Source organism: Cygnus atratus, chromosome 8 (assembly GCF_013377495.2).
Source record: "Cygnus atratus isolate AKBS03 ecotype Queensland, Australia chromosome 8, CAtr_DNAZoo_HiC_assembly, whole genome shotgun sequence".
NCBI lineage: Eukaryota > Metazoa > Chordata > Aves > Anseriformes > Anatidae > Cygnus > Cygnus atratus.
This window is the reverse complement of record NC_066369.1, coordinates 26,326,474-26,345,547: the sequence shown is the minus strand read 5'-3', so window position 1 is coordinate 26,345,547 and position 19,074 is coordinate 26,326,474. Positions and strand designations below refer to the sequence as shown.

Below are 19,074 nucleotides of genomic sequence, written 5' to 3'. Positions count from 1 at the left end.
GTATTCTTATTCTTTGAAAAACAACAACAACAAATCCTTCAAAGAATTGCAAGGCTTATTTACTATAGACTGTCACGTACACTGCTGGAAAAGTCACAGTGCTGAGGGGATTAAATCTGGTACAGATGTGAAGTTTCAGTGACATTTTATACAAAGGACTTGTGACCGGAAAATCTTCGTTAGAAGAGCAATGGTAGGGACTCTGACTTTTCAGACCAGCAGCAAAGATCATTTATTGAGCTTTAAAAATTCAAGTGTGTTTCCTCTGCAAGTACCTTGCTGTTTCTGTTGAGACAGCCGAGTAAACAACAAATAGATGGTTGTGCTTGTATGAATGTTTAGGTGATGGACCTTGTGAGTAGAGGGCATCTGCACACGATGCAGATGCATTTAGATCCTTTTTCCTGTGATAAACGCTGAATTTTGATTGCTCATTAATGCAAAACCTTCCATTTTTTTGATTCAAGCTCCCAACTAATGGTCTTGCGGGGTTTGTTTAATTGTTTATATCAAGGACAGGCACATATGTAAGCTATAAAAGAACAGACTTGTTAGCACATTAGTGTAAATATACCTCACAGAGGCCCTTCTGTGCTTGGCTATAACTAAGCTATCTGATTCCTCATCAGGGAGAGCCAGGCAGGCTTCTGGATGCTGAAGGCTCAGGCTCTTCTTCCTAGGCATTTGGCTAGACTGTTAATTAGAGCTGCAGCGGGTTTCTGCTCATCCCCGCCTGAGCCTTGTCTGCTTGCTTCTCTGGTCTTCTAACGAGTTTGTGTTCTACCTGGAAATCTTGCAAACAACTTGAGGGGTGGAAAAAAAAAAGCAATCTGCATCAGTTATTTCTCTCCTTCATTAGATAAATGTCTCGTACGCAAAACTGAAACGCCTAATTACCTGCAGCTCGTGGTATTTTAAACTGATGTAAGGGCAGTTACTGTACGAGCTGAGGAAATAGAGCTCAGATTCTGCAGTTTATTTTCTTTCATTTCTGTTGAAAAATCTGTGTGTGTGTTTGAGGGGGGGGGGCAGTTCACACAAAGATAGCATAAAACAGTGTGAGAGACAGGAAAATTAAGTCATTTTAGCACTGTCTAAGAATCTAACATAACCTGAGGAGAAAATTCACGTTAGGGTGATACTAAAAGATTCAAAGGGCTTTGGAGAAATGTGACTAAAAACCTTTATGGGGAGAAAAGGTGCTCTGTTCCTGTGCAGTAAGCCAGAGCTGGGAACCCACCAGTGAGTCACGTAGAGGTGAATGGCACCTCTGCCTCGGGCCGCCTTACTGCTAGGGCAAGGCCGTGAAGAAACTTTACGTACCGTGAAATATAGGATGCTTGTTTTTGGCCTCCCTCTTCCCAGATAACCTGAGAAGGCAGGCACCAAAGTATACACTAATGAATGTGCAAGTTGCCTTCCTAACGAGGGCAGTGCATTGCCCACCCAGAGCAGGCTGTCACTAAGCAAATGCCTGCAGGCCCCCGGGGCTCTGTGCCCCCTGCTGCCACGTACCCACCTCTCACTGAGGTATACATCAGGGCCACCGGGGTTCACAGGGGGATACAAAATCCAACAATCTAGAATTACCAAACTCACAGTCTTCAGGCAGCCTCACAGCCTCCCTGTAACGCACATAAGTCTGTGGGCTGAGTGCAGTTCCTCAGTGAAGGCAGGCACGGAGTTTGTGCCAGCGCCTCTTCTGGAGGCCAGCGTGAGGGTCCCTCATCCCTTCAGGCTTCCCAGGACCTCCTCAGAGTTGACTCCTTGCTCCAAGCCGTTGTTGAATTGTTTCTTTCCGAATTATTCTGTGTATAGCTGGACAATGCTGCTTGTGGTTTCTTACTGCCTGATCAATCTCCTGCCCTAAGCCAAAAAGGGACTATTTAAACAGAAAATAGGAGGTGAGAATTGGGAGGTAGAACCAGTAAACAGTAACTCTGGGAGCAAGTGAATGAACGAAGCCCGACTACCTGTGGATTTTATTTTTTTTCATCGTTTGTAGTATCTGAGAAGTTATTTATACTGATTTAGGTCTTTCTCCTAAAGAGAGAGGTGTTTTGTCCTAATGAGGCATGAAGAAAATCTCTCCTGTGGATCCTTTTGTGTCTGAGAAAGATAAGCGCTGCACTTGAGCTTACTGTGTGCGCAATGTCTCTCTTCTCCATTCCAACTATTTTTATACCATTTGTAAGAGCATACCTCCAAGATTGACTTTTGATCAGATTTGACTTGAGATGCATTCGTAATTTCCAGAGTTAGAGTAAGCATACACACATGCGCGTGTGGAGACCAGTGATACTATAAGCCTCATGTCCTCAGGAAATCAGGCTAAAATAAAGCAACTGTCATGTCTCTCCTTATTAACAGAGTGGAAAATATTGCTCAGAGACCCTTCCCACCTGAAGGAGTACAGGCAGGAGCCAGACGGCCCGGCTGGTTTAGCTGCTCAGCAGCTAAGTGAGGGTGCAGTGTCAGTGAGCGGGAGAGCTCTGTGATGGGTTTATCAATGGCAGGAGGAGAAATGATCGCTCAGGCTGCAAGGTGGTGTCCGCCTCACTCTGGTGCTTCTTGTCAAGAGGGAATCCGAGAAATATTTCTTAGACATAGTGCGTCACCGTGATCAGCCAGTGGGCTACCCTGCCTTGAAAGAAGTGCACAAGTCCCAGTGAAAAATCTCTTCATCTTTCCGGAGGTGTGGTGGAGACACAGCGAGATTCATGCTGCATAATCTCTGCCCTGGGAGATTCACTTTGTGTTAGAGCTGTGGATAGCCTCATGGCAGTGCAATAGGCTGAGCCTTTTAAGCAAGCTGCAGGGAGCTTATTTACAAGCGCCTTCCTCCTACAGAGAGCCTCTGTGATGTGCTGGTGCCAAACAACAGGTGATCATTGATGTTTTCCCTTTTCATATACTTGCTTGAGTGTGTTCTGGAAGGGCCAACACTGTCTCCTGCATGCAAATAAATTAATAAAGCTGCATTCATGGGACCTATGGACTAGGATTTTAAAAGCTGGATATCCTACCCATTGCACCTCATGTATTTTCTCTGGATTGTGGAGTGTTTGATCAGAAACGTACCCTATGCTTCTGGAAGAGTGCTCTGTATGGATTTATTTTTCTCTTCCAGGTAGCTATGTGAGTAAGTCCTTTTTGGATCTTTTTCTCTAGAGAGAGAAAATTTTTGTTAATCACATTTTAATTTAATGGCAGTGAATGCTTTCTGAAGTGGGGGTTTTGGAGGACTTCAGGACTCATCTCAGATCTAATGACCTTTAAGAGTAACCAGCAGTCAACACCGTGTACTGAGCATTCCCTTGAAGATAAGGCCCTACGCCTCCCTGCAGCTATTTCATGGAGTTGCTCTTTGCCAAAAGGTGGATGAAATGTTTTGTTCAAATGGTAGATACCTCCTACATGCTATTTGAAGCATGTAACTTCTGTCCCTGATTCAGTAGGCAGGTCCAGAGGGAGCAGATTGGCTAGAGGACTACTGATCTGATGTAGAAATATTCCCCAGTTTGAGCAGACCACCGGAAATACGAGGAATAAATGTTGTCATCCAGCAGATGGTAGTTGGCGTATTTTCCAGCTGGTGTGAGTATTTTGAAATTCCTATCTTGTATGTGCCAGAGCCAGAGCTTCACCTTTGTGCTGTCAGGCTGAACATAGTAATGAAAACTGCAGGTAAAGTTATTCTTCAGCGCTCCACAGGTGAAAAGAATTAAGCTGCAGAAGAGGATAAATAAGTCTTGAATGAGCATATACACCTCAGCTACTGTGATCAGGACAGTCCATATCAAATTCACTTTGTATAACAATTTTCACTTCATCCAGCCTTTAATTGTTGTCTCTAACCTCAGGTAAGAACCGAATCACCCACATCATCCATCTCAATCATGTATTTCTGACCGTGACACTAAATTGCAACACAAATGTCTTTTGCCAGGTACACTGCTGGACTGTTTTACACTGCCTCTGCTTTGAAGTGCCATCCTTCAGTGAACTCTGCTAACATTTGGTTATTGCATTGAGGCTGAGGCAGAGAGGAGCAATTAAGGGGTTGACATCTTTGTTTTTTTTAATAATACATGTGTCAAAACACATTTAAGAGATCATCACTGATGCAAAAGCCCAATTAATGCTAAGATTTAAGTAGAGCTTGTTTCAGCGAGAACAAATGATAACTTTTAAATATATAATAATGAAAAGCAATTGCCTTATTTTACATACAGGACCTAACTACAAGTCCTGTTTCTGAGAATCTGAGTCTTAAAGCCTAAATATTCATCTCTGTTTCAGGATACAGCTGGACAAGAAAGATACAGGACCATCACTACAGCCTACTACCGAGGAGCTATGGGCTTCATCCTCATGTATGATATCACCAGTGAAGACTCTTTCAATGCAGTGCAGGACTGGTATGAAATAAGTTATCAGTGTTGTTAGGTTTGTTTGTTTTGTGTAATTCTCTCTTCACAATTGTTTGTTGAGAACATCTGACATCCCACCCTTCACATTGCTTTACAACACCATATTCTTTCTTCACCTGCAGCTAGCCTGTGAAGTAGATTTTCAGCTATTATAAGCTCTTCTGGCTCCACTGAATTCAGTACAGAAGCAGAAACACCAGAAAATTATTTCTGGACTTTTTGGTTACAACAAACCAGAGTGAAAAAAGAAAGCACTAAATCAGTCACTTGAAAAATTTTATAGCAGTATCAAAGCTGCATCGGTACCCAGGTGTGAATTCCCCACTTTCTGTTGTACACTTTCCTTTCGTCACCTGGAGGCTCCCCTCCACCTGTCTTCTTCCTTGGGAAGAAATGCCGTCTTACCCCATGCTGCAATTTGATTTTGGAGCTGTGGCCCAGACCTTCCTTCCGGACAAGTACATACACAGAGCAGGAAGAATAGAGGTCTTCCCAGAAGAGCCAGGGCAATGCTTGCAGCCCCCATGGTGGTAGCTGATGGGAGGTGTTCTCTCACCAATGCGATGCTCAGGGTGAAAACACGGGAGCTGCTGCTGCAAGGTAGCAGCTATAGGCACAGCACAGATAAGTGGGAGGCTGGACCCTGTTGCTGGAACTCTGGTTTTGACATGGCATCCTCTCAGAGGGACGCTGGGTCATAGGAAATGGGAGTTCCTTCATACAGGCCTGCAGCTGGAGTCTGTTCAGAGCTGGGTGGTAGGGTGTGGGCGTCCCTGCTATAAAGAACTGTCAGAGGAAACCAGATTATGTCTCTGACTTTTCTGTAATGGCACTGAACACTCTCTGACATTGGGACATCAATTCTTGTTATGACTGTCGCGTTGACAGGGGAGACTTGGAGACTTCAAGTATCTTGCAGTCATTGCTGCTTGTTACCTGTTGCTTTATACTGCAGATAGGCATGGCCAGCATGCAAAGAAAGGCAGTGCAGGGGGTAATGGAATCTCCTAAGTCTGACAGATTGATTTGCAGTGATCTCAGTGACCTTCCTGGAGAACGTGATGGTAGCAGGTGGGTCACTTAAAATTTCCTTAGCTGGCACTGGTTGTTAGCACCCAGCTCGGTCTGGCTTTTTGTCAAGCTCCTTTTCTGCATCTCTTAAACTAGGTTGTAACTCAAAAGCCAAAACAACATAGTTTGTTGTTTCTAATAATTTGGCCTTCTTCTAAGGTTGCCCACTACTTGTTCTCACTGTCCACTCAAGCAGCTGCTCTTGATCATCAGATCTAAAGATGCAGTCTCCACTTTCACCTTATCTCCAGTATCACGACACCATGTTGCAGAAGGTGGTCTGCAACACCTTCCCTGACTTGTCTTCCAGCAGCTAATGAGAGAGGAATAGATTTTTTCCTTGCTAGAAACATAAACCCAAAGTTTTGCCAAAACCAGGTTCCTCCACGTGACACACCTTTCACCAAACTCAGATGGAGCTTTCTATGCAGGTATCTGCACGTGGATTTTTTCCATAAGAGTGCAGGCACGTGAGCTAGGGCAGTATCCTTCACTAAGCTCTAAATATATTCAGCTTGATTTCATGATGAAATGAAGTACATATGACCACACAGCCCATCTACCTGTCTGTCTGCAAGTTGGTTCCCCACTAATGAGTTTTACTAGTTTAACCAAATCTAGAAACCAAATTTCCAGGTTTTAAATATAGCTTCACACATGTTCAGTGAAAGTATTTTTGATTGGGGAGAAGAAAGATTCTGAAAGAAGCACTCTTGAAGAGAGAAGAGTGAGGAAACTTCAGTTGTTCTGTTTTGTGGTTGGCTGTCACCAGGCTGCGAACACACAGGGTTTCGTTGCTATCAAATCAAACTTGAAGGACTTGGGAATGGGGTTGTTCATGGAGATTGTTTGGAAGGAGGTGTCTGACTTGATTATGTAGGTTTTCTCGAGGAGTTATACAAATGCAGGTTATTAATACGCTTGCTGTGTCGCAGAAAAGTTCCTTTCAGGTGTTTTTTTTTCCCTAAATTTTATACAATTTGTAAGTAGTACTCTTAAAAGCAGCTGACTTTGCACATCCTTGGAAATAAATGCACAATGAAGAGGCAAGAGACAGACAGCACAGGGTCATTGGCTTTTACTCATGTCTAAAAATCAGCCAACTTGTAGGGAATTTTGGTTTGGAATTTTGTTTATCAAATCCAAGTCTAAGCCATTTTTATCTTGTGTCACTCTAACTTTCAAATTGTTTTTCTTCTACCCACTTTTCCATGATTCTGAAGCATGTCTAGGTATTGAGGGTTAAGGTGGTGTTGCTTCAGATCTTTGAGATGGGCAGAGCTCATACAAATGTCAGTCTTTTTATACAATATTTCAGTTAAATCGTCTTTTGGGCAAAAAAATAAGAATAAAATACCAAATCTCAAGCTTTGAGCTACTATTTTAAAGTTTTCACAGGTGAAGTTTTGTACTGAAATGGTCTAACATCTGTTCCATCGAAGAATGTACCAAGGTCAGCTTTGCATACTTGACTCTCTTCCAGCCCCAGAGTATCTTTGCTAAGAGGAACTTGTCAACCAAAGCACAGAGGTGGACCATAACTGCTGAATTTCACTTGGCTTGTTAGGAATCTTTCCAACTCTTAGCTTTAAGATTTTGAGGCCAAGTGGTGGTGGGGGCAGGTAAAAATGTAGTAGCCCATGTAACCCATTTCCTTCCTTTGAAGCTTGTCCACAGGAGTGGAAATAATATCTGCAGCAAGCCAGCATAGCTGTGCCAGCAGAGTCCTCTAGTGGCCATGCAGCCACGAGACGTTTTTTCCCCACTCTGCAAAGTTGGTTTCAAAACTTCTGAAGGGATGAGTAATGCAATCCAAAGCTTTTGTCTTTTGCTGGTGCTGCTGTATCAGTCCCTGGCACACTGACAGCAAATAGGCAGGATTTTTTTTTTCCACTGGGTGATATTGTTATTGTTTCAAAACAAAAACTATTGCACTGGATCTAGTCTTCAGTCGGGAACTGTACGCTCCCTGGAAAATGCAGGTATCTACCACGGGAGTGGAACAAGCTCCTGGAGCCTAGTCCCTCGTCAGATCAAGTGTGAGGAGGTAGCAATGCGCCTAATGATGAAAACGGCCCTAGCAGTCCTGCTGTGCTTCTCTTTGGTGAGAGGATGGAGCAGCAATTGGGAAGCTGCGGAGGCTGTGAAATCAGTAGCATGCCTCTGCCTTGTCTCCTGTATCCCACCTGGATGTGTCGCCTTCCTGCTGTCCCAGCAGGAGGGAGGGCCTCTGTAACAGGGATGGAGCATCAACCTGGAATTACATTAGCAATAATCGTGGCAAAAGCGAATAGCCAAACTCATCTCAGGTATTTTTACATCCTGAAAATTTCCAGAAAAAAAAGATTACAGCAATTAATCCTACACATATTTTCTCCCTTTTAAATGTCCTGATATTCTGGCTGGTTATTGATGCATTTTTTGGTGTCCAGCTACAGTAAATAAAGAATTCAGTTAAGCTGAACGTTTTGTGATAGATGCAATATGATGTGGCAAATTGACTGACATTTCTAGATACTGAGAATAAATCAGCTGTATTCAATTAACGTGAATTAAATCCAGTAAGAGGAACCTGTTAATCTTCCGAGTTATTTCTAAAATAGCATATGAGGATGGAATTTTAGTGTTCCTCTGGCACAAAAAAAATGAATAAGCTGCTGATGAGACCTGCATAGTGAGCTACAGAATGAAGCCTGCTGAATGTCCTTAAGAAATGAAAATGTCTTTCTGTAAATTTAAAAAATAAACTACAAATTAACAAGTGATAAGTATTTTCAAATTAGGTGACGTGCTTTCATCTAATTCAAAATATTTGTTTCTGTGAAATTGATGAATACATTTGGAAATGACGAAGAAGGATTTAAGCTTTTATAAGTAGGAAGGGCTTCGATTTCAAGAATCTTTATGTTCAAATATTTTCAATACAAAATATGTAGAAAACGATAATTTTAACTGAGGTGCCCACATTCATGCACGTTTAATGGACTGTGTGACAGATACGTAAAAAGAAGTTGGAATTAATATATTAAAATTGTATTTACATGGAAATTGGGTAGAAAGTAGAAATGGAATTTTAAAAGAAGTGCATATTCTCTGATAGACAGAACAGATATTTTAATAGGTCTTTTGTGAACTTCTCTTGGGTTTTCTTTCTGTAGTCTTACACTGATTTAACCAAGTGCATTTTCAAACTATCTAGGGGCAAGTTAGCATGTAGGCACAGTTTTATGATATTTTACTGTAATACACATTTATTACAAATAAATAAAAAGGAAATTAACATTTTTGAAACTTCTGCATGTGAGTAAATCATCTGGCATGTGATCATGGAACTGGGTTCATTAAGCAAATGCAGTCAAGCTTAGGAGGGTAGCTCAAGAAAATGAGGAGCAAATAAATAGAAATGATGCCTCTTCCACTAACGGTTAGCTGCTGTCCACATCCTAGTCCGTTTTCATTGGCAGGTAAGAATTTCCCACCTGAACATAATTCCTGGGTCCTAAAACTTTACTCGTTCACAAAACCTCATAATGCCTCAAGTTGTACACAGTAGTCATTTATGTGTTTTACAGTAGGACATTCTCCAGTCCAAAGCTTGTTCCTTCTTGCTGGTGCCCTGCCTACTGCTGTTCAGTGGGTCAGGTTTTTTAAGCTGCTGTGTAAGCAGGCTGTCAACGTGAGTCTCAACCCATCTCACTGCTTTCTCTTGTACCATCTCTTCTTGCAGAATTCCCTACAGAAAACAAGCCAAAAGCATGAACAAACAGCTGAACCAGAGACCTAGCGCTCCAAGTAAGCTCTTGCCCATGGCAAACTTTTGTTTAGCTCCCAGGGGTGTGCAGAGATCTCAAAATCCATAATTACACTGAAGTTAGGGGGAGGTAGACTTGTTCAAAGTCAGCTCTCAACCAGAGAGAGGTCTTTTCCCTTGTAGTCCTCTCCGGTGTCTTTGAGCTCTTGTCCTCCCTCTAGCTGGGAAATTGCGATAGTAGACTGTGTTTTCTAGCCTGATTTTTCTCCAAGGTTTTTCATAAAGCTCTAACATCCCCTCTAAAACTTACCCCATGTACGTATGGTGCACTTTACCTCCTGTCTCTGGCTCCTTGGCAGTGACTGTTTTAACAGCCTCCTGCCCTGTCCACAAATGAAATAGTCTGCCGTAGGATTTCTTCCTTGGGTGGTCTTTTTACTACACCCATCTTATGAACGGACATCCTAAAGAGGATTCTGGTTTGCTTTGTGTCACTCCAGAAATACTTCATCTGAACAAAATAAAGGTACTCTGTGCCTTAAATAAGGAGGATCATACTTGTATGTTAGGTGTTTAGATAAGCTCTTGATGTGGTACACAAACACGAAGTCTTCAGTTCATTCTCATGAATCAGATGTCTTCCCTGTAGGCTGAGTGAAAGGGTTAAAATGAGCTTTTATGGCTTACAGCTCAGTTTCTAGATTTGTTAGACAGTTATTATTTGATGTTGCCTTGATACTTTTGTGTAGATAAATCAGTGTATTATACATCATTTGAAACCATACAAAAAGTAGAATATATTCAGAATTTGCTACTGTGAAGTAAATAGAAAACATTGTGGAAATGGCTTTGGATAATCTAGACAATTTCATAGGAGGGAAGGGAAAAATTGGTTAAATTTAACTTAGATTTAAGCAACAGGTGGGTTCACAAGCCACTAGCTTTATTTATCCTTAAGGCTGATCTCCAAATTGGGTTTTTGATATATCCATGTAACTGTGAACCTGAGGCTATTTTTCTTCTAAGCATGAATTGTAAAAAACATGCTTTATCATTAATTTGGGGAATTCAGCACAAATAAGGCATAGCATTATTATTGTCACACATTTTTTCCAGTGTATATACAGGACTGCCGTGATATTTGTTGAAGCATCTCAATTGCACAAGCCTTTTCTTTTGTTGTTTTATTTTCCTAAAGCTCCTACAAATTTGTTCACTTTTTGGATAAGGATCAGGATTTTTTAGACATTCTTCTTTGTAAGTAAAGCTTTTTTTATTATTATTATTCACAATAACTGTAAACGGCAGCATTATGAGAGAAGATTTTCACTAACTTGTACAAAACAAGAATGAGATTCGGTGGGAGATCCTTCATGTTTTTCTCCTCTTTTTCACGTTTCAAGTAATTCCATTTAGATATCTAAGGTTTGGCAGCGTGTCTTCATGTGACCCCCCTGAAAGGCTGAATCCAAACCAGAGACAGGAATGGGAGTCAGAAGAGCCTGGCCGTAGGTGCTTTAAATTGAACATAGAGAGACTTACATTCTCTCTATTGTTTACAGAGTGAGAGTGGGAAGATTTCATCTTCCTGGGCTTTTGGCTGATTTCTGAAGTCATTTCCTTCTGTGATGAGCCTCGAGAAACCCCAGAATACCATATAAACTTATCACGTAGCTCTCACAGGACTTGTCTACATGGGGACGGACAGTAGACAGTTTCGAGGACAGTAAGAAGAATTTAAGTTTCACAAAGTCCTTGTTTATTTTTGCAAGGTACAGTTTGAGCCTGGGCTTGTGCGGTGTGCTTGGTCTAGGTTTGTGTTTTCCAGTGCAAATTGAATAGGCTGCTGCTTAAAGGCAAGTTGTACAGTGATGTGACCCCTTTTCCACAGATATCTGTGGAGCACTGTGACCCTCTGCTTCCATGGCAAAGGCAAGTAAGCAACTCAAAACTAATTAAAAGTTATCATTAGTAGATCAGAGCTGGAGGCTGCCGCTAATTGAAAAGCGAAGGAATCAAGTGCCTTTATTGTTTGGGGAGTTCAAGCAAACTAAACAGAAGTTAAAGTCCGAGGGGTTTCCTGGCTGCCTGGGAAATGGTAGATTTGCCCGAAACCACGATGGTCCTGTACAGAGAGGGGTGCTGAGCTGAGCAGGAACAGGGAATGGGAAGGTGAGTAGGGCCTGGAGCGGTGTTTGGAGAAGGGGTGGAAGAGGAAGGCGTGTATCTCTTCTGGCAGAACAGCCTAATTACCTTTGGGAAGGAGGGAGACTTAAAAGATAGAGCTGATTTGGTGAAGATAAACTAGGTTGGGCCAGCCTGAAAAATGGATGAAAACATCCTACTGTGTTAATACTGTTTCACTGCTGGCTCTGTGGCACCGTGTGTGTGTATATGACTCCTCTTTTGTCAAAGAAAAACTATAAAGAGGCTAAGTGTAAGGTCAGACCCCTGAGGTCTGCAGCCAGCTCTGCTCCTTTTTCAGCACACTGAGCCCCAGAGAGCTTCAGCGGCTGTAAGTTCACCTCAGTGCTTCTGCTTCAACTCCCATGTACTTGATCCCTTTGTCATTGATGTTGGCATTTGTCAGATACGTGCCGTCTGTCACTGCAGCTGCTATTTCCTGCCTTAGGTGTCACTTAATCCAGCTGGGTTCAAATATTAGCTCACAAAGCCTTACCTTGAGCCTGCATCTTCCCAATTTGATATATTTCTGTTTCTCTTTAGCATTTGTTGCCATGTTTCTATGCACCTTTCTGTCTCCATGACAGTTTCCTGTTCAAGCAAAGAGGACTTGATGCTTTCATCTACGTTTGACTCTCAAAATACAATTTCTTAAGTTGTTACCAAAACTCTGCAGAAAATCAGATATTTTTTCTTGTTATGAATTATTTTCATGTTTTGCAAGGAGTTGTAGAACTAGTATGAAGTGTGTATCTATTTTATGGCTTTCTCTACAGAGCCAGTATCCTCAAAGGGTGTAATTGGTTGTAGTTCTTCTGACAGATTGTAGCTGAAGTAGAATGAGCTTTAGAAGAATGCTTTTTTTCCTCCCCCTGGACTTCAGAAATTATTCCATTAATTTTTTGTCTGAATCTCAAGATCTGCAAAGCACTTACAAATTTCATAAGGAACTTCGTGTGACAATAAAGTTAAGGAGTAATAAAAGAGAATGGTGCTGTAGATTACACTGGATGAATCCTTGCTTTGTGTGTAAGCTTAGTCATTTGACTTCTAATTTACAGTCTTTGAATACGGATATTTTATTTAATGGTATTTATTTTCATACTTGAAATATGATTGTCTTTTGGCACGGCTGATGGAAGGAAACAATCTTTCTTGTCCTGCTGTAGGGCCACACAAATCAAGACTTACTCCTGGGACAACGCACAAGTGATTCTTGTTGGAAACAAATGCGACATGGAGGATGAAAGGATTGTTCCTTTGGAGAAGGGGAAGCATCTGGCTGATCAGCTAGGTACGTGTCATAGCTCTTCTATTTATTTTTTCTTCTCCACTTCTTTATACTGTGTTCCTTTTGATTAGTACAATAAAAAAATCCTTCCATCAGTAACACTTTAATAGTGACATTACAATTAAGGTGATTAATATATTCTAGCTCAAAGATGATTAATATATTCTAGCTCAGTATTTTACTTGTTTAGTGTTGAATAATACCTTCTTGTAGGGTGGCTGTATCTCTAATGCTAATATGTAAGGATATGAGGAAGATGAAGTTTATCTGAAAAGAGCAGCTTTTATTAGCTCAGCTGAAAGAAAAAAGGACAGGAAAATATACCTGGTTTTAACAGGCAGCATTTCTGTATATTAGATGTGATAACTGTGTTCAGCATTACCTGAAACTACTTTGTGTATCAGGTAGGAGGAATCTCTTTAATTGACTATCGATTACTTAAACTGTTAGCTTTCATCATAATGATTCACATAAAGGTTATCCTTTAGCGTTTTTCTCTAAACTTGTGTAGTGGCATTAATGTAACTGAAATCATTTGCCAATAAAATTAAGAAATTTATTGGCCTGAATGTGAATTAAATCAAAACAGCTTCAGCCACAGCAAAAGCTAAAACACTGTTGGACTGACAGATATCATCGTTCTGTTGTCTCATTTCTTTTGCCTTTTCCATACATCCTTAATCATCCTCGGAGGTGGCAAGTGGAGCAGGCAGAACCCTTGTCTGTTACTTGAGAGCTCTCCCTACGTATTAGTAACGAGGCAAACAATTCCACCATCACTTCACCTGTTACCCCATGATTTTTAAAAAGTGGTAGAAGGGAGTGGATCTCACACAAGATGACTCAATTTACCAGCAGTGGTAATCAGCTAAGACGACTTTGCTTTCCCTTCATTTGTGACAGAATCAGGGAAACTGATGCAATGAAGAATGCCCCCAAAATATAAATGTCTCTTACACCAAAATAAACTGTGTGGTACTTCTGCTCTTGCTGTTGGCAGCATAATAGCCTGGTAAACAGAAGCAATAGCCATTGTAAGTTATGGTTGGTCTTTGAGACCCTTGTGGTTAGAAAGACAAAGTGTGTGGCCTGAAACAGGTAATGCTTTGCAGTTCAGCGTGCTGCTCCTGGTTGAGGCCAGGACGCTGGTTTTGCATAGCGCTGGGTGTCAGCAGGAATGGCTGCCTCTGTGCCATCCCTACCTCGGTATGACTCCAGCCTTGCTGTAGTTCTTTTAATCAGAAAGAGTCAGCATTTGGGAGTCTGTGCTCATTGCTGTGGTTAGGAGCTGTCTGCTGGCTGCTGATATTACTCTACTGGAGACACACAACATTAATTTTAATCCAGCAGTGCTGAACAGCCCTTGTCCGAACGGGTGTCAGGATGTGTGCTGTACGGGCACTGAGTACACTGAAGAGCTTTGCACTTAAACCGACAAAGAACAGAAGAAAACAGGACCAAAGCACGATTTAGTTGCAGGTCCTCCCTCATGCAGCTTCAGCCCACTTCTCTGATGGGAATGGGAGAATTTGACTCCCTTGCCCTGGCTTTATTCAGATCCATGTTGTCTGCAGAAGTGTTTACCAGGGCTCTGGTAAGGATCTATTTACACCTTTGACCTTTATAGATGCTTGATGAATTTTAGAAGTATTTCTGCTCAGTATTCTGAGACTGTGAGAGTCAACAGAGCCAAAGAATTGTCTAATGTCTTGTTTTCCTAAGGTGAATTCCAAAGAAAATGGTTAGTATTCTAAAAATCATCTCCCTAACATCAGTGTCTTGATTTTTTTTTTTGCATTTTTTCCTCACAGGTTTTGACTATTTTGAAGCTAGTGCCAAAGAAAACATCAACGTAAGGCAGGTGTTTGAGCGTCTCGTGGATATAATCTGTGAAAAGATGTCGGAGAGTATAGAATCAGACTCTTCCAGGGGCACTTCTGGAAGGAATGTGCGGCTCACAGACAACCCACCCCCGTCGCAGCAGAACTGCTCGTGTTAGTGACCTTTCTTGCTGAGAAATGTCCTTCTCCTTTCCTGACTAAATTTTCTCTTTTCATTTGTGATGGTGCATTATCATGTAATCCAAAGGCAGAAGTCTCTGTTGTAGGAAACTGGTATGTTTGTTTAATGTGCTGGAGTGTTTAATATTATGTATTTCCTCATCTGATAATTTAAAAAAAAAAAAAAAAGAATAAATATCGTAAGTGCACCTAGTGTTAATGTGTGAGTTACGCTGAAGAAAAAGAATTGTATAATGTTGCAAATGTGATTTCCACAGAAAATGTTGCATTTTTAATGAAAAAGTGTACTATAGCAGGAAGAGTTCTGTCGAGAACAGCAGGAAACCTAAAAGGAGGGAAAAGGTCTAAAAGAAAATGGGGACAAAACCATCTTCTCTTATAAGGCAAGAAATCACTGTTTTTATTTTTATATTTTTATTGTTTACATTATTGAAAACAACAACAAGCTATCCCCAGATATTTTTGGAGTCATGGTTGGTCTCCTGTAGACATAGACCTCAGGTTTCTGTGTGATGGAACAGAAATCAGTGTATTTCCATCTGACAGTTCAAGGTCCTTCAGAGTGCCAAGAGATGAGGGTTGTCACAGTTTCTGCCAAGCCTCTAAATGGAGGAATATGATATGGAGGAATTGAAGCTGACAAGCAGGGAAGGAAAAGTCCTTGCAGCCATACCTGCCCTGCCCTGTGCTCTTGGCTGGTGTTGGGTGAAGGACCGAGAGCTCTTCTGGGGGCTGCTCTGTCCTGCAGCCTTCTTCTCAGTCTCAGGTAACCGCTTGCGAGGCGCTGCTGGTGTCACTGGTTAGCACCTTGCTGTGCACAAGCATTTGAGCCGCAAGAGCTGACTCTCCTGCAGCTTTTTCCCTGTTACCTGTCTAGGTTTGGATCTACTCTGAGCAGCTGCTCGATGGCAGATGCTTTGCAGGATGAAGGAAGGAGGATGTGGCTGCTGCATGCTTGGTTGGAGGCACATTCTGACAAGTAAGACTTAGAACAGCACTATCTCAGAAAAATATCAGGAGAAAAAATCTTGTTGCCAATATTATTAGATTTTTTTTGCATTTTGTTGATTTCTGTTTTCAATTTGTGCTAGAGGGGTGCATGTGTGAGCATAGGTTTTCAGGTTTCAGATTCAACCACAAGGTACAATTAAAAAAAAAAAAAGTGTGTGTGTGTGTAGGGAGGGAAAGATGTGATTAATAAAACTTAAACTACGAAAGAAAAATGTTAAAGATCTCAGTTATGCTACAGACATTTTGTTCTGTGATTCTCTGAAGGGACGCACATTTTTTAATATTCAACACCTAAAATATTCACATACTTCCAATATCTCTAAAATTATAATCTTCTATGTGTGTGTGTAGAACTCTGTATATGTGTACTTCCCACATGCAGAGCTTGCATTTCTCTGAAATATATGGAGGAACTGCTTTTGCAAACCTTTAAAATTGTGTAGAGTGTATGCCTTTGTTCATGATCACAGTCATTTGCCCATCCCAGCTCCAAACAGTGACTGCAAATTGCATTTTTGAGTGTAAATTAGGTGGATATAGAAAGATTTGCTGTCTTAAGGGTGAAAATTATGAAAAGTTTTTATTAGGTCTGTGGACTCCTCTGACCAAGGTGAATTTCTGTTAGAAACTAGAGTCCAGTATCTGCCCACTGCACTGTGATTTGCTGGATCATTGCACTAGTGAATGCTTTTGTAATTTTGTTCTGTCATGTCTCAAAGCATAATAGTTTTAAGAAAAAAAGCACGGTATTCTGGAGAAAAATATAACTACACTGATGTAGTTTGAGCTCATTGTGCTCAAGGCTTGATCCCTTTGCAACAGAGTTTGTTTGTATTTGTTTGCTTTCAGAAATCTCTACTGTGACATTTTGGGTGTGTATGATCTCGTACTGAAAATGCGATTTGTGCAGTGCAAGGACTGTGATTATCGTACCTAAACTCCTGAAACTGCAAAATAAAGAGAAATGTCATCACCAGGTGTGGTCAGAGAGCTTGTATGAGCTGCATTACTAATATCAGCCAACCTTACGCGTATATAAAGAACGTGTCTTCTAATGCTCTTAAAGTAGATCAAGCTATATAAGACCATTTTTGACAGCCTGATGATCCTTGAGCCCAGTAGCCAAGAATCACTACACAGACTTAGAACAGTGAAGACAAGGGTTATTTGGCCAATAAATGTGCAGTGCAGTGTTTTAGTTACAGCAGAAGCAGGATTTAGTGTAACTTCTGTAGTATGAAAAAGAAATAAAAACTTCCACAGCAGAGTGATGATTTTGAGCTGTGAAGGTATAAGAGAGCACATCAGGGAAAATAATGAATTTTTCAGCTCAGCAACTTGATGGTAAAAGAAAATGGATTCAGCAGAAATTGAATTTCAATTCTTGCTTTTCTACCCAATAAATAATTGTTTCATCATGTTCCAGTCAAATTAGATGTCTTTTTCTAAGAAAAATACAACTGTGTTCCAGGCCCTTCAAGCTAGGAAGTGTTAGGCTAGGCAGAATTGTTTTTTACAGCACAACCCAGCAAGTAACTACATGTCGGAATTGTCCAAAGAAGTGGCGAAGAAAATGGTTATGAATTCTGCCCTTCCTTGTATGGCATACACGGAGAAACCTTGCATTTGATGCAGAAATACTGCAGACCTTATTTCAGATCCAAAATCAAATAATCGCAGGCAAGCTTGACATAAAATATATTCATAGAGAGATGGATCTCCTCATCTTACATTTGCATTAAAAGCCATGAATGGAGAGAAAGCCTTTTGTCTTAAGTGGCATCCTTCTGACTTTAGTATTATCAGAGTCGATAATAATTGCTGTTTGTGTCGGCTTATAAAAGGTAATGGCAGAATGTGAGATGATTTGTCAAGGCGAGGGAAATAACGGACTTGCTTCCACAGAAGACAAACCCGAAACGTTCGATGCATTCTTATATTTTACTGCCTTCCATTTAACAGCAGTGGCTTAGTTTTGATAAAAACAGTGTGGTTACAAGATTTAAGGAAGGAAGGGCTGACGGACTGCTCTCTACACGCTTCTCTATTGCTTGTACCATCCCCTAGAGCACTCAGAGCGCATTTCTGTCAGAAAAGCTGAGAAAAGGAGGCTGCAGGTGAGACGTGGTCTTGGCTTCCACCTAGTGGAGAAAAAAGGCACTGAGCACGGGGGGAGAAGCCCGAGGGTCTGCCTGCCCTCACCTCTGCGAGCCTCCCACCGTTGAAATCGCTGTCTGCATTCCTTTTGCAGGCAACACAGGCACAGAAAACAACGAACAGCGCTGGTGTTACAGGAGATTGAAGTGCGGAATGATGCAAAGGGGCTGCCATAAACGGAAGAGCAGGCGCGAAGGTGTCCCCGCGGCAGCACAAGGAAAAGGCTGCGGGAGATGCGTGCCGTTGGAGGTGGCGGCTCGGGGAGATGCCGGAGCAGAGGAGACGCGTTCCTGCTGGGGCTGGGCCTCGCCACACAGGCGCCGGCAGCTTCGCAGGGGGGAAAGTTTGTGTACCGAGTGGAAAGTGCTTGGGACTACGGAACTGGAGGGACTGGGCCACAGCACCCACAGGCACTGAGTGCCGCAGCTCCGTCTTTTCTGTTAGATGTTCTGTTTTATTTAGGAAAATAAAAATAAAAAATAAACAGGCGCGGAGAGCGGGAAGGTAGCGGGCCGCGAGGGGTCCGCAGCGCCTGTGAGGGGCGGGGGAGGCGGGGCGAGGGGTACGAGCCTCGCCTCAGGCAGCCGCTGTGCCCAGCCCGCGCTGAGGGGGCCTCGCACCTCACGGCCCTTGGGGCGGCTCGCGCGAGCTGATTGGTTCTGCCAGGTGAGCGGCATCCGCTTGGCCCAATAGGTGAAGGGAATGAGAGAAGGGCTGGTTGGTCGTGTTGGGAGGGAGCGACATCTGCTTGGGCCAAGGGGTGGAGGAAGCGAGGCGGCCGGCCTCCGCAAGGGGCGGTTGGACTCATCCAACAGCCGAGCGGGGGGGGGGGGGAGCAGCGGACAGGGAAGGCGGCTACGACGCCGGACCGCGATGTGAGAGGGCGGGGCTCTGGGGTCCGCCTCTGCCTCCCTCCCTCCCTCCCTTCACCCCGCTGCTCTCCTCCCTCCGCCTGATCTCCGAAAGTCGCCTCTCCCCCTCCTTCCCCCCCGATGGTTCCCCCCACCCCCACCAATCACCGCCCGCTCCGGCCACGCGCAGCCCACGGGAACCTCCCCGTTTCCCCCACGTGACACCGCGGCGGGCGCTGACAGGACGCGGGGCCCGACCCCCTCCCCAACCGCCACCGCCACTTCCCGGCGGGGCGGGAGCCGC

The 19,074-nt window shown here is 42.7% G+C and overlaps 1 protein-coding gene across 1 annotated transcript in view; it reads left to right on the top strand.

Moving 5' to 3' along the window:
• Nucleotides 1–14,814, top strand: part of RAB3B (RAB3B, member RAS oncogene family) — a 43,856-nt gene extending 29,042 nt beyond the window's left edge. The window contains exons 2-4 of the mRNA XM_035537700.1: nt 4,303–4,421; nt 12,609–12,733; nt 14,542–14,814. Coding sequence (XP_035393593.1) covers nt 4,303–4,421; nt 12,609–12,733; nt 14,542–14,729 — 432 coding nt within the window. The 3' untranslated portion in view covers nt 14,730–14,814. The remainder of the gene's footprint in view (nt 1–4,302; nt 4,422–12,608; nt 12,734–14,541) is intronic.
• The last annotated feature ends 4,260 nt before the right edge of the window (nt 14,815–19,074 follow it).